Source organism: Mesoplodon bidens (assembly GCF_964165515.1).
Source record: "Mesoplodon bidens genome assembly, chromosome: 2".
Lineage (NCBI taxonomy): Eukaryota > Metazoa > Chordata > Mammalia > Artiodactyla > Ziphiidae > Mesoplodon > Mesoplodon bidens.
The window spans coordinates 144014587-144037478 of record NC_138177.1 but is presented as its reverse complement, the minus strand read 5'-3'; the positions used below and the strand labels follow the sequence as shown (position 1 = coordinate 144037478).

At 38.8% G+C, this 22892-nt stretch overlaps 1 protein-coding gene across 1 annotated transcript in view; it reads left to right on the top strand.

The window, feature by feature from the left end:
* The first annotated feature begins 9477 nt into the window (after positions 1-9477).
* The window catches only part of RNF11 (ring finger protein 11), a 38624-nt gene continuing 25209 nt past the window's right edge, over positions 9478-22892 (top strand). The window contains exon 1 of the mRNA XM_081225609.1: positions 9478-9639. Coding sequence (XP_081081735.1) covers positions 9517-9639 — 123 coding nt within the window. The 5' untranslated portion in view covers positions 9478-9516. The remainder of the gene's footprint in view (positions 9640-22892) is intronic.

The window sequence follows — 22892 nt, the reverse complement described above, 5'->3', positions numbered from 1 at the left end:
AGATGGTATAATCTTATATGTAGAGCATCCTAAAGATTCCTCCCCCCAAAAAAACTTGTTAGAACTAATTAATTAATTCAGCAAAAAAGCAGGATACAAAGTCAACACAAAAATCAGTTGGATTTCTACATACTAAGAATGAACAATTTGAAAAGGAAGTTACAAAGAAAATCCTCTTACAGTAGCATCAAAAAGAGTAAATTACTTAAGAATTAACCAAGGAGGTTGAGTATAATGAAAACTATAAAACATTGCTGAAAGAAATTAAATAAGACATAAATAAATGGAAACACATCTCGTATTTATGGAATGGAAGATTTAATATTGTTTAAATGTCAATATTACCCAAAGCAATTTACAGATTGAATGTAATCCCTACCAAAATTTCAACTACTTTTTTTTTTTGCAAAAATAGAAAAAAAGCATATTAAAATTCACATGACATCTCAAGAGACCACAAATAGTCAAAACAACCTTGAAAAAGAAGAACAAAACTGGAGGACTCACACTTCTTGATTTCAAAACTTACTAAAAAGCTACAGTAACCAAAACAGTGTGGTACTGTCATAAATACAGACATATAGACCAATGGAATAGAATAGAGAGCCCAGAAATAAACTATCACATATATGGTCAAATGATTTTTGACAAGAGTCCCTAGATCATTCAATGGGGAAAGAACAGTCTTTTCAACAAATAATTCTGGGAAAAATGGATATACATATGCAAAATAATGAAGTTGGACTTTTAGCTAACATAATATAAAAAAAAAAATTCCAAATGGATCATGGACCTAAATGTAAAACCTAAAAGAAGAAAACTCTTAGAAGAAAACATAGGACAAAAGCTTCACAACATTGAACTTGGAAATGATTTCTTAGCTATGAATTAAGAACATAAATAAAAAAAGAAAAATCAGACAAATTGTACTTTATGAAAAATTTAAAATTTTGTGCATCAAAAGGCACTATAACAGAGTAAAAAAGAAAACAACAGAATGGGAGAAAATATCGGCAAATCATTTATCTGATAAGGCATTAATGCATAGAATACATAGAGAACTTCTAAAACTCAACAATAAAAAAGCAACCTGATTCAAAAATGGGCAAAATACTTGAAGAGACATTTCTCCAAAGAAGATATACAAATAGCCAAGAAGCACACAAAAAGGTGCTCAGCATTGCTGATCATTAGGAAAATGTAAATCAAAACTATAATGTGGGGCTTCCCTGGTGTTGCAGTGGTTGAGAGTCCGCCTGCCGATGCAGGGGACATGGGTTCGTGTCCTGGTCCGGGAAGATCCCACATGCCGCGGAGCGGCTGGGCCCGTGAGCCATGGCCGCTGAGCCTGCGCGTCTGGAGCCTGTGCTCCGCAACGGGAGAGGCCACAGCAGTGAGAGGCCCGCGTACCAGAAAAACAAACAAACAAACAAAAAAACTATAATGTGGGGACCTCCTTGGTGGCACATGGATTAAGACTCTACGCTCCCAATGTAGGGGGCCTGGGTTCAATTGCTGGTCAGGGAACTAGATCCCACATGCATGCCACAACTAAGGAGCTGGCGAACTGCAGCTAAGCAGCCTGCAAGCCGCAACTAAGGAGCCCAGGTGCCGCAATTAAAGAAGCCAGCCGGGGTGGGGGAGGGGTTGTGGGATGAATTGGGAGATTGTGATTGACATATATACACTAATATGTATAAAATAGATAACTAATAAGAACCTGCTGTATAAAAAATTAAATTAAATTAAATTAAAAAAAAAGAAAAAATGAATATAAAAACAATAACAGCAAAAGAAGCCAGCAAGGTCCAGCACAACCAAATAAGTAAATAAAAATAAATATTAAAAAAAACCTATAATGTGATATGACCTCACACTAGTTAGGATGGCTGCTATCAAAAAAACAGAAAACAAAAAGTGTTGACAAGGATGTGGAGAAATTGGAATGCTTGTGCACAGTGATAACTGGAGAGTTATTTTTTAAATAGGTATCACTATACCTATTAAGTTTCAGTTTTACAGGATGAAAAGAGGTATGGGAATGGATGGTGGTGATGGCTGTACAACAATGTGAAGGTATTTAAAACCACTGAACTGTACACTTAAGAATGGTTAAGAGCCCGTGAGCCACAACCACTGATCCCACATGCCACAACTACTGAAGCCCGCATGCCTAGAGCCTGTGCTCTGCAACAAGAGAAGCCACCACAATGAGAGGCCCACACACTGCAACCAAGAGTAGCCCCCACTTGCCACAACTAGAGAGGGCCCATGAGCAGCAACAAAGACCCAATGCAGCCAAAAATAAAAATAAATAAATAAATTTGAAAAAATAAAATAAAATAAACATTTAAGTAAGGAATTATGCCAATTCTCTCAGTGTTTTTCAGAAGATAGAGCAGCAGGAATAGTTTCTAACTCATCCTATGAGGCCAGCATTACTATAATTACCAAAACCAGAGAAAGACATTACAAGAAAAGAAAACTGACCCGTCTCTCTCATGAACATAGATGTAAAAAGCTCTCAACAAAACATTAGTAAATAGAATCTAACAATGTATAAAAAGAATTATATACCAAGTGACATTTACCCCAGGTATGCAAGGTTCGTTCAACATTTTAAAACCAATTAATATAATCCATTACATCACAACCTTAACAGTCTCAAGAAGAAAAATCATATGATTATATTAATAGATGTAGGAAAAGCATTTGACAAAATCCAACACCCATATATGATAAATACTCCCAGTAAACTAGGACTAGAGGGGAACTTCCTCAATGGGATAAAGAATATCTACAAAAAAACCTGCAGTAGCATTATACTGAATGGTGAGATTCCAACATTAGTGAGAAGATTTTCCACTGAGATAAAGAACAAGGAAAGGATGTACCCTCTCACCACTGCTTTTCAGCATTGTCCTGGAAGCCCTAGTTAATGCAATAAGACAAGAAAAAGAAATAATTAGGGGAGAAAGGACACACATATATGTATGGCTGAGTCCCTTTGCTGTGCACCTGAAACTATCACAACATTGTTAATCACTATACTCCAATATAAAATAAAAAGTTAAAAAAAAGAAAAGGAAATCAAAGTTATACAGATTGAGAAGAAGGAAATCAAACTGATTTTGTTAATAGAAAACATGATTATCTCTATAGAAAATTCAAAAGAATCAACAAAAAACCCCTCCTGGAACTAATAAGTGATTATAGTAAGATTGGAGGATACAGTGTTAACATACAAAAGTCAATTGCTTTCCTATATAACCAGCAATGAACAAGTGGAATTTGAAATTAAAAACACACTGTCACTTAACATTAGCACTCCTCAAAATGAAATACTTAGATACATACCTAATAAAATACGTATAAGAACTATATGAGAAAAACTACAAAATGTTGATAATGAAATCTAAGAAGAACTAAGTGAATGGAGAGATAGTCCATATTCATGGATAGGAAGACTCAATATTGTCAAGATGTCAGTTCTTCCCAACTTGATCTATAGATTCAATGCAATTCCAATGAAAATCCCAGCAAGTTATTTAGAGGTTATCAACAAACTGATTCTAATTTTTATATGGAGAGGCAAAAAGACCCAGAATAGCCAATAGATTATTGAAAAAGAAGAACAAGTTGGAGGATTGATGCTACCCAACTTCAAGACTTACTATAAAGTTACAATAATGAAGACAGTATGTTATTGGTGAAAGAATAGACAAACAGATTAATGGAACATAATAAAAGCCCAGATAGTCCCACATAAATATAGTCAACTGATCTTTAACAAAGGAGCAAAGACAATACAATGGAGAAAAGATAAACTTTTCAACAAATAGTACTAGAACAACTGGGCACCCACATGTGAAAAAATGGATCTAGACACAGGCCTTACACACTTCACAAAAATTAACTCAAAATGGATCACATCTAAATGTAAAATACAAATATATAAAACTCCTAGAAGATAACATAGGAGAAAAATCTAGATTATTTTGGGTTTGCTGATGATTTTTTAGATACAATCCATGAAAGAAAGAATTGATAAGCTGGACTTCATTAAAATTAAAAATTTCTGCTGGGCAGAAGATGCTATCAAAAGAATGAAAATACAAGCTTCAGACTGAGAAGAAATATTTGCAAAAGACATATCTGATAATGGACTGTCCTCTAAAATATATAAAGAACTCTTATAACTCAACAAGAAAATAAACAACTCTTTTAAAAAATGGGCCAAAACCTCAACAGACACCTCACCAATTAAAATATACAGATGGCAAATAAGCATATGAAAGGAAAATTTAAGGGAAATGGAAATCAAATAACAATGAGATACTACTATGTACCTATTAGAATAGCCAAACCCCAAACACTGACAACATCAAAAGCTGGTGAGAATATGGAGCTACAGGAGCACTCATTCATAGCTGGTGGGGATGTAAAATGGTACAGCCACTTTGGAAGACAGTTTAGTAGTTTCTTACAAAACTAAGCACACTTTTACCATACAATCCAGCAATTGTGTTCCTTGGTACTATCCAAATTAGTTGAAAACTTATGCTCACATAAAAACCTGCAAACATACTGTTTGAAGGAATGTAAAATGGTACAGCTACCGTGAAAAAACAGTATGACAGTTCCTCAAAAAATTAAACATAGAATTACCATATAATACAGCAATTCCACTCTGGGTGTATAATCAAAGAATTGAAATTAGGGTCTTGAAGAGATATTTGTACATCCATGTTCATAGCAGCATGATAGTAGCTAAAATGTGGAAGCAATCCAAGTGTCCATCAATGAATGAATGGATAAGCAAAATGTGGTATATACATATAATGGAATATTACAGCAGTCAGCCTTAAAAAGGAAGGAAATTCGCAATACACTATACCATGGATGAACCTTGAAGACATTATGCTAAATGAAATAAGCCAGTCACAAAAGGACAAATGCTGTATGATTATATTTATATAAGATACTTCGAGTGGTCAAAATCATAGAGACAGAAAGTAGGATGGTGATTGCCAGGAGCTGAGGGGAGGGGAAAAAGGATAGTTATTGTTTAATGGGTAGTTTTGGTTTTACAAGATGAAAAGCATTCTGGAGATGAACGGTGGTAATGGCTGCAAAATATTATGAACGTATTAAATACTGAACTATACACTTAAAAATGGTTAAGGTGGTAAATTTTATGTTAAGTGTATTTTACTACAATTAAAAAATTGGGGAAAAAACCCTATATGCAGATATTCATAGCAGCTTTATTCATAATTGCCAAAACTTGGAAGCAACTAAAACATCCTTCAGTAGATAAATGAATAAATCAACTGTGGGACATCTAGAGAGTGGAATATAATTCAGTGCTAAAAGGAAATTAGTTATCAAGCCATGGATAGAAACAGAGGAACCTTAGTTTTCATTTAAGTGAAAGAAGCCAATGTGAAAAGACTACATGCTGTATGACATTTTGGAAAAGGTAAAACTATGGAGTCTGTTAAGAAATCAGTGGTTGCCAGGGGTTAGGGGCAAGGGAAGAATGAATAGGCTGAGCACAGAAGATTTTTAGGGCAGTGTAACTATTCTGTATGACTCTATAATGGTAGATACACATCATTATACATTTGTCTAAACCCATAGAATGTACAACACCGAGAGTGAACTCTAACTTAAGCAAGGATTTTGTGTGATAGCTTATCAATGTAACAAATGTACCACTCTGGTGCAGGGTGTTGAAAATGGGAGAGGCTATGCATGTACAGGGGCAGGGGTATATAGTAAATCTCTGTACCTTTTGCTCAATTTTGATGTGAACCTAAAACTGGTCTAAAAAGATAAAGACTATTTTTAAAAATCTGGCTCAACAGAGGGTACTAGATTTTCATATCGGCTTCTGCATTAGATCTCCTGCTGTCAGAGAAAACCAGAACCAGACAAGTTAAAGCAGTGAAGGCAAATTTTATTCAGGACCTATTGCAAAAGGGGAAGAGAAACCTCAGTATAGAACTGGACTTCACTCTGTATTACACAAAAAGGACAAGTGGGGATTTATGGGCAAGGACTAGGGTGGGAGAAAGTGGGTGGAAAATTACAAAGAGGAAACATCAGGGTTGAAAGGGAATTCTGGCTAAACCCATTGATAGGATTGCTGCTGAAGGCAGGCCAAGGTGGTCAGATACTTAGGGAGGGGGATTCTGGCTAAACTAACTCAGCTAGAATCTTGCTAAAACTGGAATAAGTGGGCTAAGCACAGAACCCAAGGTTAGAGCCTTGAGGGCTTAGAGGAGCCTGACTAGAGTTGGGTCTAGGAGAGTCTTTGTCACTTCAATAGTCTTGGTTACTTGTTTTATTTAAAATTATGTTTTGTGATTAGATCACACTCTCTGGTCTACAGGACACTTCCCAAGGGTTCTTTTCTAAATCTGGATTAGGAAGAAAGATCATTGAAAAACTACTTCCTTACAAAGGTACATGTAGATGCTAAAGGCATTCAAGATAAGTCTTCCCCCATTTTCTTGTTTTTATACACTGAGAAAGGAATATCAGGATGAAAAAAAGTTGTAGTTCCCTCCCACAACCTAATAAAGGCAACTGGTATATAATTCAAATCTTGGCTTTACCCCTGAATAGCCATGTTTCTATTCCTATAAAACAGGAATGTCAACATTAACCTTTCAAGGCTCAGGCTAATAAATGGAATTTATGATTTTACATATATATATATATATATATATATATATACACACACACACATACACTCACATATATACATACATATCTGTTTATATATATGAATTATGTTAAAATATTCACATATGTTTTATAGATATACACAATATAATACAATAATAGATCCCATTTATTTTACATAGTTATATATATTCCAACTAAGTGAAATAAAGGTCAGCTACATGAAGAAGGTAGTATTTAAGGAGGGTCTTAAAGATAGTTGGATTTCAACAGAAGGGAACAGCATGGCAAAAGATCAGAAGTGGAAAAGCACGGTAAAAACTGAGGGCATGGTAAGTAGTGTGATATGGCTGGAATATAGAATGCCTGGTTGGAGTCAGAGTCATATGGGAGATCAGGATGGGACCAAATGGTTCAAGGCCTTAATGCCATGCTAAATTTCTGAACCACGAGTCTATGAATGCTCTCTGATTACATTTTTCATGGCAGTAGTGTGGAGAATGGATTGATGGTGCAAAGGCAAGGGCTTCATTCAGAAGTTGTCGCAATAGTTCAGAGGGGACAAGGAACATGGCAATAGGAGAAAAGAGGCAAATGCCTGAAAATTTCCTCCCAAATGATCCAATAATTTTATTTGTCCAAGCCAGAGAATTAAGTAATGATTCTTGGGGATGTGTAAAAGATTCTGATAAAAAACATGGCATTAGGGATACACCTATTTAGGTGGAAGCCATTAATAGGAAGGAAGGCAAGTCTTGGAAGAGGGTAAATAGAAAAATGGTTATATTTAATATGAGATATGAGTGCATTTAAATAAAATATGTGATTTTATAGAATAGGGACTCCAAAGTTAGAGCACTTAGGCCCATGCCAGTTTGACACAGTTCTGCTTCCAAAAATCCTATCTGATCCTCACCCAATGGTCTAATCACTCCCTTCTGTGCCCTCTAAAAACCTTTGGTGGTGGGTGACTGAAGAACTCATCTGTTTACTTGTCTTCCCAGCTGGATTCTGGGCTCCATCAGGAACTAGTCAGGTTTCCCTAGTGCCTAGCATAAGGTCTAGGGAAAAAAAAATCAGTACATGATGAATGAAAGAAATGGAGTCAAGACCCAATTTTAGTCTCTTGTTGAATGAATGACTATTAGGAGCATTCTCATCTTTCTTATTTCCTTCCTTTACATACATTGCTTCTTGAGCTCTTTGTTCATTCAACCAAGAAGAAAGCCTACACTGCCTTAGGCAATGTGCCAGGCCTTGCACAGAGGAGGTACAGATGATTCAGCTTGATCAGGCTGTGACAGAGAGAAGCTCAGGGACTGAGAGCACAGAGGAGGCAACTAACCCAGACTGGAGGGTTAGGAGAGGCTTCCCAGTGGCACCAAAGTTGAGTCCAGGAAGACAAGTGGGGATAAAGTTTAGCTTAATGGGCGGTATAAGGTCAGGAGTGGGAAGAAGTAAGTTTCTGTCAGAGAAAAAATATGGGTAAAGGCCTCAGCCAGAGGGAATAGTCCTCTAGACAACTGAAACTACTTTATTTAGACATCCTAGAGTTTAGAATATGCAGGGAACAATGCCGCTAATGAGATCGGAAGGGTAGCCAGATTTGTAAACAATCTAACAATTAATATTTAGTCATAACAGCATTGGGAAGCCATTGAAGGTTTTAAAAGGCTTAAATTCCCCCTAGGGGAATGACATGATCATATTTACATTTAAAAAAGATAACTCAACTGTACAAATAGTGGATTGAATGGGAGCAATGGTGAATACAGGGGAAAGAGTTCAAAGTATTACAGCAGAGAAATGATGGTAACTTGTACTATGGTGGTGGGAATGGAAAGAAATAGAACAATTGGTAGAAGAATCTTTCTGGCTGTGATGTAGGAGGTTTAGGAAGTGACTGGGGGAGGTAGGGAAGGTTCATTAGTGAGTTTGGACTCTATTCTGAAGGGATAAATGGTAAACCTTTTAACATTTTAATCATGGGAGTGATCCATTCAGATACGGGTTTAAAAATAGATCACTTGGCTGAAGGTGGTGAGAAGACTGTCAAAACAGCGCACAGGTAAGGGCTGAGACAAGCGAGGTGGGCGCAGTGCGTCTGGGGAGGCACGGGAGAGGCAGGAGAGGTTTCGGAGTCACGTCTCAGACTGTCAGAGAAGCAGAAACTGACGCAGGCCCAGGAACAGCTGCTGGGGACTGGAGAAGACAAGAGAGGCGGGGTGGGGGGGGACACGCAGCTGTGAGCCGCCCACGCCTCCCAGCGCCGGGGGCGGGCCCAGAGCACGCACGGCGGCGTGACGCAGGACCGCAGCTGGCCTCGTTCTGGCCGCCGCCGCCGCTTTCAGGCGGAGTAGGATGAGGCCCGCGGCTGCAGCTCCGGCGTCGGCGGGGGCAGCAGCAGCTGAGGCAGCAGCTGAGGGAGCCGCGACGGCCGCGCCCCCCCCTCCTGACCTGGATTAGGCCCAGCAGCTCCGTGGCCGCCGCCGCCCCGCGGGGGGGCGGGGTGGGGAAGTGCTTCGTCTCCCCGCCCCCCCCCATCGCCGCCGCCGCCGCCGCCGCCGCCGCCGCCGCCGCCGCCGCCTCGTAGGAGGCTACCGCCGCGACCCCAGGGAACCCGCGGCCCAGCCTTAAGCCCCCAACCCCGGGGGCTGGCATGAGCGGCTCTTCGGCGGCGCCGGGGGGCGGGTTAGCCGTCGCCGCCTGAGCCCCGGCCTGCCGCCCGACCCCACCTCGCTGACCGAGGCTGAGCGCGGAGCGTGCGAACGACCCCGCTACTGCTTTCTTCCTCCCTCAGATCACACATCCCAGCCCCGGAAGATGGGGAACTGCCTCAAGTCCCCCACTTCGGATGACATCTCCCTGCTTCACGAGTCTCAGTCCGACCGGGCTAGCTTTGGCGAGGGGACGGAGCCGGATCAGGAGCCGCCGCCGCCATATCAGGTAGGGGAGGGTGTGTGTTGGGCAACGGGGGTGCGAGGAGTAGAGGCAGCTCTGGCTGAGATTGTGGGATCTTCGGGGCTGTCACTGCCCCTGGCCTGAGGGGCACTGACCCCCTTAGGGCTGGATATGAGGGTGATTGCTCCCCACCCTCAGGATAGGGGGAATCCTTCACCTCCCCTCAAGCACTGCGTGGGGATGGTACTTGTCCTTGAGTTCTGGTATTCGAGTATGTGTGATATCCCCTTGGCCTGTGGCTGGTGGTTAGATGGTGGAGTTTGGAAGTGATATTTTCCTGCCTTTATGCCTGAACTGTGAGGTTTGGAGGTGATTTCCTCATCGCATCGGCAGCTGGATTTTGGGTTCTGGATAGGTGGTTACCCCCTCCCCCCCGTTTATACTTTCAAGTGCGATCATCCTCTCCTCCCTCCTGTCTGCCTGTATTCATTGGATCTGGTAGGCGTTCATTTCTCCCTCTGCTTGGGAGAAGATTTCCAAGTAGAGATTTTGGTTCCAGCAACATCGAGTTACTTGTTTTTATATATGTTTATATTAATTTTTAATCCCTCCTTTTGCTCCACCCCTATGACACACCTTTTAAACGCGCTGACTTAAGAGAACTTGCTTATCTTGAACTTTGGAAACCTTCAAACCTTACTTGAGAAATACCTTATGTTACTCGTGGTTCTCTCTTTGTATCAAAGACTTGTCTTCTAAATAGCTTCACTGCTTTTTGTACAGCAATCAGCAGCTCCAGATATCTTTACACAATTAATAAAGAGCTAAAGACTGCTTTAGAAGACTCAAAATAGATATGCAGATGTTATAATCCGTAATATATATAAATCTTTCCTCTACTTTTTCAATTTTAAATGATGCTGATTAAAAACTTTTTCCCCAGAAGGGCTTGGATAGTTAAGTGGCTTAATTTTTTTCATGAATGGGGTTTAATTTTCAAACTGGGCAGTCTCCTTTGTTATTTCATGTGGTGACATCATTATCTAGTGTTATTCTTTTCTCATTCCTATGTAAATCAGTGTCTCACCACACCAGAAAAACCTGATCACATATGCTGGTTTTCTGAATAAAACCCTTCAGGGGCCTTTCATATATGCCAGTAAAGTCTAGTCTTTTAATTGTGGCGTAGAGAAGTCTCCATGATTTCTCTCCCACATTCATATTCCAGGCCTATCAAATACAACAGCCTGTTCACACATCTCTGCCTTAGCTCCATTTGCCCCCTCTGTTTGGAGCCCTTCCCCCAAGGTCAGCACGTGAACACGTAATCCTCTTTGAGGACTCAACTGTATCTGAATTCCCTACATTCCCCTCCCTCTCACCCTGAATCCATTACTCCCTTCTTTGTGTCCCCCCTGAAGGAAATGTCCACACTTTCATAAACAGCCCATTTAACACTTGAATGTTATCCTTGTTTAGTTAGATGTGTGTCTCATTCTTGAGGCATTTCCCTCCTTCTCCAGTATAAGCTGTATGCAGGTAGGGACCCTGTGTTTCCTGTTTGTTGTATACGCAACATCTGGCTCATAGTAGATGCTTAGTAACTGGAGTGAGTGAAGACTGTAAGCCCTTGAGAACAGGGACTATGCCCCCTTAGTGCAATTTCTGGCACATAAGCACTTAAATGTTGAGTGAATTAATGAATTTGAATTCAGTTGTTTTGTAAATTTACACACCCATTTCTTCCAAAGAATTGTCACAAGGGAAGTCTCTTAAAAAATCCAAGCTAAGCCTAGATGTTTTTCTGAGTCTTTGAAGCAAGTAAATAGTTTATATTTCACTCTTGGTTTCCTTCATAAATGCTATAGGACAGTGTGCTTATTTCAGTTTCATAAGCAAATTTTTTTAGAGGTATGAGTTTTTATTTCAAAATCTCCTTCCATGTTCCCTAGCCCCCTTCTAGGCAAGTCAGATATCTTTGACTTTCTACACTCTTTCTCTTATATCCTTATGATAAATACAGTGTTAAGAATAACTTCTTTAGAATTTATGGGAATTGTATTTGCCTTTTCCAGGAGGATAAGATGATAAGAGGGTTTTTTCAGTGTCATGAAGGAACGTTTTTTGAAACATGTTGTTTGTGACAGCGGGAGTTTTTTGTGGTTGCCATTTCCTGAAATGAACGACCCAGATACTGATATGCAAATTTGCATCAATTTGAAAGAAGTAATTTCTTTAAAGATAGAAGCATAAAAAGAGGTACTTTTGTAGAAATTTGTCTTACCTGAAGGAATTGAAGTTTTTAGGAATGTAAATCAGGTGATCTGAGAAACACTAATCCAAGGTAAATGATTTATATTTTCAGTGGATAGAAGTGACTTATTTTTTTCTTCAAAAATAGTGTATAATTGACAGAGCTACAGAAATATTGGCTTTTTTCCTTAAAGAATAGTCTCAGTTACAGTAGGATTTTTAAAAAATTCATGGAGGGAATAACTGATTATAAAGGAACACATTTGGTATTTCTCTGTAGTGAGTGGTTAAAAGAAAAGATGTACAATGTATCTATATGCCAAGAGCTCTATATAAAAAACTTCTGTAACATCCAGTTATTTCTTATTAGCAGGGTCTGAGATTTGTTTTATCTATTTATGCTTAAATGTAAGCACTGCACTACTGTGATCAAAGTTGATGGGAAGTACATATTTCTCTCCTGGGTTTCTTTTGTAGCCTCCTAACTGGTCTCTCTGCTTTCACCCTTACCCTCCCTTTAGTCTGTGCTTAACCCATCATCCAGAGTGATTATGGTAAAACAGATCATGACACTCTACTCAACTTTCTGTGGATCCTCATTTCGTTCAAAGTAAAAGGCAAATTCCTTAGTGTCCCATAAACCCTACATGATCTATACCCTCTGCTCCCATACATAGCTCTTATGACACCTCTTACTACTCTGCCCTTTGCTGGCTTCCTCTGGCCTCCTTGTTTCTAGGATACTCCAGGACCTTTACTCTGGTTTTTTCTGTGCCTTGAGCACTCTTCCCCCAGGTATCATCATGGCTGACTCCCTTACCTTCAAGTTTTTAGTCAAATGACACCTTCTTACACCCTCTCTGACCACCCTATTTAAAAGTGCACTTGCCTTGGCACCCTGGAATTCTTGCTTTTTTTCCCATAGCATTTATCACTTTCTAACACATTACCTTTACTTATTATATTTATTGTTTATTATCTGTCTCCTCCTGCTAGGTGGTAAACTCCCTGAGGAAAGGGGAGTTTTTAAAAAATTGTTGTTTCCCAAGTGCCTAAATAGTGCCTGGCACACATTAGGCACTCAGTTGTTGGTTGAATGACTGGATTTCTTTTAAATGAATTAATATATTTATTTTGAGGCAAGTGCAGTAAAATGTTTTATAAGAATTATGCACATTCCTAGTGCCTTTTTCCTTTATAATGGATCATTTTTAAGGAATCAATTCTAAAGATCAAATCCCAATAATACTAAATATAGGAATTGGTTTAAAATAATTATTGATAAAATAGGTTTTTTCCACCTTGTTTATATTCTATAACAAAATGTTTATTTTGTGAGAAAGAACTTAAATCTTTGTCCTTAAAGAAATTGGAGGGAAGAGGTTAGAGCTTTTCTTGAATTAGAAGGTAAAAAACAAAGAAATTTGGCATGCCGTCTACTCTTTCCTTCCTGAATGTTTAAAAAGAATACAGAGGAAATCTGCCCATCAAGGGCAGTCTTAGAAGGGTTGTGAGAGGGAGGATAAGTCATGAAAGGCTGAGGAATGAAGGTTGATAAGAGGAAAGGGCCAGGTAGGTAGCCCAGCTTTGAAAGGTGTAAGTGAACAGATTGAGAAACCACTAACTAGTCACTCTAAAACCCCCATTTCTCATGGCTAATTTGGGAGTGGCACTCTGTTAAATTAATATTCATTGACAACAAAAAAGCACTTTACAGTACTTTAATCTGAATATATATATACATATATAAATAAAGTGGTATCTCTCACTTCTGCAGTAGTTATGTAGTTTGAGATTTACTCGTCTCTTCCTTCTGCCGTGCACTTTGTGATTAATACATTTGAGATTTTAAAATCAAAAGAAAAATTATTGGTAATACAGCACTGAGTGCAAGTGTAGCTCTGGTTTTGGAGTCACATGGGTCTGAGTTCATATCACTTACGTGTAAAATATGAAGAGTTTCTCAGATTATGTTGTGTCTTGAAGAACTTCTTTCACAAATAACAAAACATAACATTTTGGATATTTCAAACTGACTGAAGGTTACTTTTTTTTTTTTTTAAGGCTTGGTCTCTCCTATGGAACTCATTAAAAGTAACCCCTCTCGTTTAAAGATCTAGAATATAAGAAAATACTCATTTTTAAGCATTCAGAGCTGTAATAGTAATAATACCTTGTTTTTCTGGTATCTTTATGAAGTTAAGTTCAGGTAGTTGAATTTTTTTTTATGTATTAGTGTTTTGTTTACTATTTTGTTGGAAATTACCTCAATGTATCTCACATATCTTGCTCTTATTAAACAAATTATTTAACTTAAAAAAAACTCCCTTTGTGTGAAATTTTATCCCTCCCCTCTTGAAATTTTACCTTTTCTTTGAGGTGCAGATCAACTCCAACCTCTTTAATAAAGCCTCCACTGACCATTTTTTTCCCCTCTCCTGATTTCTTCAAGTGCAGTATTTTCTGTTTGTAATATTTATCTGGAAATCATATATTATCTTATTAGCTCTCGGTGCTTTAACATTTATTATTTTTCCAGATTACTGTTTCCTTAAAAGTGAGAATGATGTGTTAAGATTTTAAAAGTTTCTCAGTGGAGTGGAATGGTACCTTACACATTGTAGACACCTGGTGTCTAACTTAGAACTCTGCCTTCTCCCTCTTACACTGTCACCACTGGAACTGAGGTCTTCATGACCTCTCACAATTACCTATTTGATGTCTCCTCTTCCATGCATTTCATCCCCAACCATTTATTGTTCAGTAAATTCTATCCAAAGCAGATTCCCTTGCCTCTTAATCCTTAATGATTCTTCCCGACTCATCACTGAAGATCTGTCGTAGCATTCAGAGTTATGAGCTGGCTTCTTTTATACTTTTCCAGCTTTTCGTAGTCTTATATAAAACCTATACTCTGGTCAGACTGGAGTTTGCTATGTTCTGTATATGCCTTCTGCTTTCCAGCCTCTGCCTTTGCTCATTCTATTCCTGTTGCCCAGAATACTCCTCTTTATACACTTCTTTACCCTTCCTATTTGATTTAACTTATTTATAACAATGTTGCCTGTATCCTACTAGAATCCAAGTCTGATGATTCATCTTTGCATTGCTAGAACTGTGCTTTTCACATAGCAGGCACTCAAATACTTGAGTAAATGTGAAAATCAGTTATTGTGTTTTTCTGTGAGTGTGAAGTCTTACGGTTGTTCGATTATTTATAAATTGTTCCCAGAATCCTGTGCTTTAGTGTTAGGCTTTTGTACTTTAAAGGATTCTGCTATTTTTCTCTCCCACATTAACTATTTTATCTGACTATATTCAGTTTTGTCCTATCACTTCTAATTTATAATGTGCATAAGCTTTGGGAAAGTTAATCTGTTTACCTCGTTTTCATTTGAGTTTAGTCTGTGTTCTGTGTAGCTCAGCTTGCCTCTTCTTTTTTTTTTAATAACTAAGCAAATATCTTTGCTTATTTATTTGTAACCATTGTTACAAGGGTTTTGTTTGTTTATGCATGATCTACCCCTCTGGATGTCCTTTAATTAAGGCTGATTCTTTGCTATTAAGAATGTATGAGCACCTTTAAGAGTAGGACAGTCTGCGTGTCAATTTAATTCTAGAGCCAATTATAGGGTAACTTGAGAAGATAGGGGTAATGAGTACTTGGTACATAAGGTCTGAGACTTTCTTAAAATATTTTTTAGTTAGCACTTTCTAGTATATATTTTTGTAAAATTTAGATCTTTTAAAAATCATAATATAATACTTTAGGTAGAAGGGGATTGTTTTTTTAAGATCTTAATTTTATTTGGGTCCTTCTACATAGAAAAATTGTCACAGAATGGCTACTATAGGTTTTCCCTGACTTTTTTCCTTCAACTTGTACCACTTCTTTCTGTCTTTACTGTCTCAGCCAAGTTCAAAATTTCTAGAAATGAGGAAGGAAGTGAAAAGAGGATGATTGTAAATACAGTTGGAATTAGATGTTGTATTTCTTTGTCATCTTGCCTCAAGCCATTTCTGAATGTAATTATCTTCTGTGTATTACCTTTCTTAAAGCAAAGAGTTAGGGATTATGTGTTTCTGTCCTGTATCAACAGATTATTAAAAAATAGGCTGTAACAAATTTCCAGAAGTTGATTCCTCGTCAGTAACTTTTAATATTGAATTTAACAAATATTTATGACATTGTTAACCTGTTCAGTATTCAGGATTTTTGCAGTTGTGATGTAAATGAAATCAAGAGTGAGGTGGTAAAGATACTAAAGACTCAGAGTGGAAATGTGAGTGAAAGATGTGAGGAAAAGCTAGCATATAGATAGCCAAAGTGTGTGTGTTTTTAATGGCAGAAGAAATTGCTACATGCAGTTGAAAAGTAAAGTGATAAGGGAGAACTAAATATATTTTCTGCTCTTGGAGAATCTGCCTGACCTTTTGGTTTTGATATTCAATTTGACTTTATGGTATGTTGCTTTTCAAGTCTTGGAAGAGTTCCTTATTGTAACCAATTGAAAATACTTTGAGTTCATTTTAATATGAATGCACATATACCTATCTTTTAATTAAATAGCCAACATGGAGTGTGCTCCCAGGGGCAGTTGAGTAATTATCTTGTTACTTAATCCAGAGAGCATACAGTAAGGTAAGTAAGGGATATGAAGGTGTGGGAATGAAGAAAGCAATCCTCCAGATATATTAGTTCCTAAATTTATTAAAACTTTATGAATTCTTATGAAGCTGAATGGCTTTAAGAAGAATGAGACTTTTATAATTGATCCATTTAGTTAAAATTACATGTAATTTTGTATAACAATTTAATTCTTACATATGTGGCAAAAAAAGCAGTTTACCGTAAACTGAATAGCAAGGATTTAAGGATAAAAACCAGGACACTTGATACTTCGTTTCTTCTATCGGTCAGCAGGTATGTGTTGGGCACCAAGGTGAAAGGAGAAATGAGTCCTTTACCCTTAAGGAGCTACCACTTTAAGGAGACAAGATTAATGTATATACATGAAGCATTTATTCAGTGTGAAACAGTATAATCAAGTATTAAACTTGAGGCTTTTTAAGTTAGAGGATCAATTTATGATAGGGCAGTGAATCAAAAAATAACTCTTTAGCTTCTGAAGACATCAAATGATGAACATAAATGTAAAAAATAATAAAAGCAAAAGAACTGCCCTGATTAAACTATGAGTTGGGGAGCTTGGAGCTGGAAGAATAATCAATAGGTGGTGAGCATGAATTTAGAGGGAGTTGTATAATGTTGTACAGTTAAAGTATAATACGTGCGTGTGTGTGTAAAACCTTTTTATTGCTTATATACAATACAGAGTATATCTTTAATAGTATAAATAACATCTTAACTATATAGTCCAGTGACCTTTTACATATTATAACCACCATCAAGATATAGCCAATATCCAACCCCCCAAAAGGCTCCCTCATATCTCCTCTAACAGTCAATACCCCTTCCCCAAAGGTAACTACTGTTCTGACCTCTTACCACCTTCTATTTGTTTTGCCCAGTTTTGAACTTAATTTGTTCAGCGTTGTTTGTGAAATTCGGTTATGATGTTCCATATTTGTGGCAGTAGCTCATATTATTTTTCATTGCTGTAGAGGATTCAGTTGTATAAATATACTTTTAAAATCCATTTTACTATTAATTCATATTTGGGTTGTGTTAGTTTTTGACTGTATGAATGTGCTGTGAACATTTTTTAAAATATACGTAAATATCTATTTGGTTTATATTCAGGAGTGGAAATGCTGGGTAATGGAACAGGTATATATTTAGTTTTTCCCACAATAATTTATTATGGAAATTTCAAAAACAGAGAAGTTGACAGAATTGTTTGAATACCCATATTCCTACCACTTAGACTGTAGTTAACATTTTGCTATGTTTGTTTTAACACATATCCAGTCCCTTTATCAATCCATCCTATTTTTGGATGCATTTCAAAATAAGTTGCCAAAGTGGTTTCACCACTTTACACTCCTGTCAGCTATATACGAGAGTTCTGTTTGCTCTACATCCTTACCAGCACCTGGTATTGTCAGTCTTTTATTTTAGACACTCTGATAAGTGTGTAGAAGTGTTTCATTGTGGTTTTAATTTGCATTTCCCCAATGAGAAGTGCATACCAGTATGCATACTAATGGTCTCTTACTGTTTTCAAGATTCATCTATGTTGTAGCATGTATTAGGACTTCATTTCTTTTATTGTGAAGTATTTCATTGTGTGGATCAACCACATTTTGTTTAGCCATTCTTCGTTGATGAACATTTGGGCTTCCATTTTTGGCTCTTATGAATGCTTTTATAAACATTTGTGTGCAAGTTTTTGTAAAGATATGTTTCCATATCTCTTGGTTATACACTTCCTAATAGAATTGCTGTGTCACATAATTCCATGTTTAACCTTTTGAGGGACTGCCAAACTCCAAAACACTTGTAGTATGGTTTTACATTCCCACTAGCAGTGCACAAGGGTTCCAATTTCTGCACATCATCACCAAAACTTATCTTTTTTTTTTTTTTTAATTATAGCCATTCTAGTGCCTATGAAGTGGTATCTCATTGTGGTTTGGGTTTTTTTTTTTAATTAATTAACTTATTTGTTTATTTATTTTTGGTTGCGTTGGGTCTTCGTTGCTGCGCTCAGGCTCTCTCTAGTTGCGGTTAGCGGGGGCTACTCTTCATTGCAGTGCATGGGCTTCTCATGCGGTGGCTAGATGCGGTGGCTTCGAGTCGCAGAACACAGCCTCTAGGCACGCGGGCTTCAGTAGTTGTGGCTCGCAGGCTCTAGAGCACGGGCTCAGTAGTTGTGGCACACAGGCTTTAGTTGCTCCGTGGCATGTGGGATCTTCCCAGACCAGGGCTCGAATCCCCTGCATTGGCAGGCAGATTCTTAACACTGCGCCACCAGGGAAGTCCTCATTGTGGTTTTGATTGCATTTCCGTAAAGGCTCCCGTTGAGCATCTTTTCACGTGCTTCTTGGCCATTTGTACATCTTTGGAGAAATGTCTATTCAGATCCTTATTGAGTTGTAAGAGTTCTTTATATATTCTGATCCCTTGTCAGATATGAGATTTGCAAGTTTTCTCCTGTTTTGTGGACTGTCTTTTCACTTTTTAAAAATTAATTTTTATTGGAGTATAGTTGATTAACAATGTTGTGTTAGTTCCTGCTGTACAGCAAAGTGAATCAGTTATACATATATCCACTCTTCTTAAAATTCTTTTCCCATATAGGTCATTACAGAGTGTTGAGTAGAGTTCCCTGTGTTATACAGTAGGTCCTTATTAGTTATCTATTGTCAATCCCAATCTCCTAATTTATCCCCTCCCCCCTTCCTCCTTGGTAACCATGAGTTTACCTTCCTTTAAATCTTTATGTCCCTTCCTCTTAGTTAATTACAGACAGAGAACATATGTGACATGAATAATCCTTCCATTGAAGGAGCTCAGAGAAAGAGTATGAAGTGGTATTTTTCAGAAGAACATAATGTTACTGGGAGCAGACTAACAGCTGTTTTGGTGATGACAATTTCAGAATTTTGGACAAATAAAGACAGACGATAGTCATCTACTCTGAGACTGTTTTAAGACTGTTGTCAGAATCTTTGGAAGTGAATGCAAACAAAAAGCCAGTAGATTTTGTAATTATACCCTATAAAGCTGTTTTCTGCTTCTAGAGACCCTAACAAGCATACCCTGTTCAATTTCATGTTTTATTTCTACTTTTCCATCATTTCTGCAAAAAAAACCCCTTCAAATATCATTATTAGATCTTTGTGAGTGATTGCTCCTGCTTGTTCCTACAGATAGACTAGTTTGGGGGTGGTGGTTTAATTTTTATGGGAGTATAGTTGATTTACAATGTTGTGTTAGTTTCTGCTGTAGAGCAAAGTGTATCAGTTATACATATACATATATCCACTCTTTTTAAAATTCTTTTTCCATATAGGTCATTACAGAGTATTGAGTAGAGTTCCATTTGCTATACAGTAGGTCCCTATTAGTTATCTATTTTATATATAGTAGTGTATATATGTCAATCCCTGTTGCCCTCCCCCCTTTTCCCCCCTGGTAACCATAAGTTTGTTTTTTACATCTGTGACTCTATTTCTGTTTGTAAATAAGTTCATTTGTAACATTTTTTTAGCTTCCACGTATAAACGCTATCATATGATATTTGTCTTTCTCTGTCTGACCTACATCACTCAGTGTGACAATCTCTAGGTCCATCCATGTTGCAAATGGCATTATTTCATTCTTTTTTATGCCTGAGTAATATTCCATTGTATATATGTACTACATTTTCTTTATAAATTCTTCTGTTCATGGACATCTAGGTTGCTTCCATGTCTTGGCAGTTGTATATAGTGCTGCAGTGAACATGGGGGTGCATGTATCTTTTCCAGTTATGGTTTTCTCCGGATATATGCCCAGGAGTGGGGTTGCTTATCCTATGGTAGCTCTATTTTTAGTTTTTTAAGGAACCGCCATAATGAATCTAAAAGAAAAAAAATTGGCTCTGACAAACCTAGGGGCAGTACAGGAATAAAGACGCAGATGTAGAGAATGGACTTGAGGACATGGGGAGGGGGAGGGGTAAGCTGGGACGAAGTGAGAGAGTAGCATTGACATATATACACTACCAAATGTAAAATAGATAGCTAGTGGGAAGCAGCTGCATTGCACAGGGAGATCAGCTCGGTAGAGGAGTCTGATGGGGAGGGTGGGAGGGAGATGCAAGAGGGAGGGCATATGGGGATACATGTATACATATAGCTGATTCACTTTGTTATGCAGCAGAAACCAACACAACATTGTAAAGCCATTATATTCCAATAAAGATGTTAAAAAAAAAAAAAAGGAACCACCATACTGTTCTCCATAGTGGCTATACCAATTTACATTCCCACCAACAGTGTAGGAGGATTCCCTTTTCTCCACACCCTCTCCAGCATTTATTGTTTGTAGATTTTTTGGTGGTGGCCATTCTGACTGGTGTGAGGTGATACCTCATTGTAGTTTTGATTTTCACCTCTCTAATAATTAGTGATGTTGAGCATCTTTTTTAAAAATTAATTAATTAATTTTTGGCTGCATTGGGTCTTTGTTGTGTGTGGGCTTTCTCTAGTCGCGGTGTTCATTGCGGTGTGTGGGCTTCTCATTGTGATGGCTTCTCTTGTTTCGGAGCACGGCCTCTGTGTGCTGGCTTCAGTAGTTGTGGCTTGCAGGCTCTAGAGCGCAGGCTCAGTAGTTGTGGTGCACAGGCTTAGTTGCTCTGTGGCATGTGGGATCTTCCTGGACCAGGGCTCGAACCCACATCCCCTGCATTGGCAGGCGGATTCTTAACCACTGTGCCACCAAGGAAGCCCTGTTGAGCATCTTTTCATGTGCTTTTTGGCCATCTGTATATCTCCTTCGGAGAAATGTCTATTTAGATATTCCAACCATTTTTCGATTGGGTTGCTTTTTTTTTTGATATTGAGCTGCATGAGCTGTTCGTATATTTTGGAGATTAATCCCTGTTGGTCACTTTCTTTGCAAATATTTTCTCCCATTCTGTGGGTTGTCTTTTTGTTTTGTTTATTTCCTTTGCTATGGTCTTTTCACTTTCTTTTTTTTTTTTTAATTTATTTATTTATTTTTGGCTGCGTTGGGTCTTCATTGCTGCGCGTGGGCTTTCTCTAGTTACCGCGAGCGGGGACCGCTCTTCATTGCTGTGCGCAGGCCTCTCATTGCAGTGGCTTCTCCCTAGCACGGCTTCTAGGCACGTGGGCTCAGTAGTTGTGGCTCGCGGGCTTAGTTGCTCCGCGGCATGTGGGATCCCCCCGGACCAGGGCTCAAACCCGTGTCCCCTGCATTGGCAGGCGGACTCTCAACCACTGGGCCACCAGAGAAGCCCTCTTTTCACTTTCTTGATGGTGTTACTTGAGCACAAAAATTGCTAATTCTGGTGGATCCAATTTATTTTTTCTTTTGTCACTTGAGCTTTTGGTGTTGTGTCTAAGAAAATTTTGCCTAACCCACATTCACAAAGATTTACTCCTGTGTTTTCTTTTAAGAGTTAATTTTTGTGTGTAGCGTAAGGAAGGCCCAAATTTATTATTTTGAATGTGACTATCCTGTCAGAGCACCATTTGTTCAATATTTCCCCATTGTTGTGCCCCACATTAATTGTCCGTTAAGTGTTAAGGGGTTATTTCTGGACTTTTCAGTTATGTTCCATTGATCTACATGTCTACGCTTGGCTTTTCTTGTTGTGGAGCACTGGCTATAGGCATGTGGACTTCAGTAGTTGTGGTGTGCGGGCTATAGAGTGCAGGCTCAGTAGTTGTGGCACACGGGCTTAGTTGCTTTGCGGCACGTGGGATCTTCCCGGACCAGGGATCAAACCCGTGTCCCCTGCATTGGCAGGCGGATTCCTAACCACCACGCCACCAGGGAAGTCCCTACATGTCTATTCTTTTTTTTTAAATTTAAATTTTATTTGTTTATTTTTGTCTGCGTTGGGTCTTCGTTGCTGTGTGCGGGCTTTCTCTATTTGCGGTGAGTGGGGGCTACTCTTTGTTGCAGTGCACGGGCTTCTCATTGCAGTGGCTTCTCTTGTTGTGGAGCACGGGCTCTAGGCACTTGGGCTTCAGTAGTTGTGGCACACAGGCTCAGTAGCTGTGACTCACGGGCTCTAGAGCACAGGCTCAGTAGCTGTGGCACACGGGCTTAGTTTCCCTGCGGCATGTGGGATCTTCCCAGAGCAGGGATCGAACCCGTGTCCCTTGCATTGGCAGGTGGATTCTTAAACCATTGCAGCAGCAGGGAAGTCCCTACATGTCTATTCTTTTTATTTTTTTTTGCAGTACGCGGGCCTCTCACTGTTGTGGCCTCTCCCGTTGTGGAGCACAGGCTCCAGATGCGCAGGCTCAGTGGCCATGGCTCACGGGCCCAGCCGCTCCGCGGCATGTGGGATCTTCCCGGACCGGGGCAGGAACCCGTGTCCCCTGCATCAGCAGGCAGACTCTCA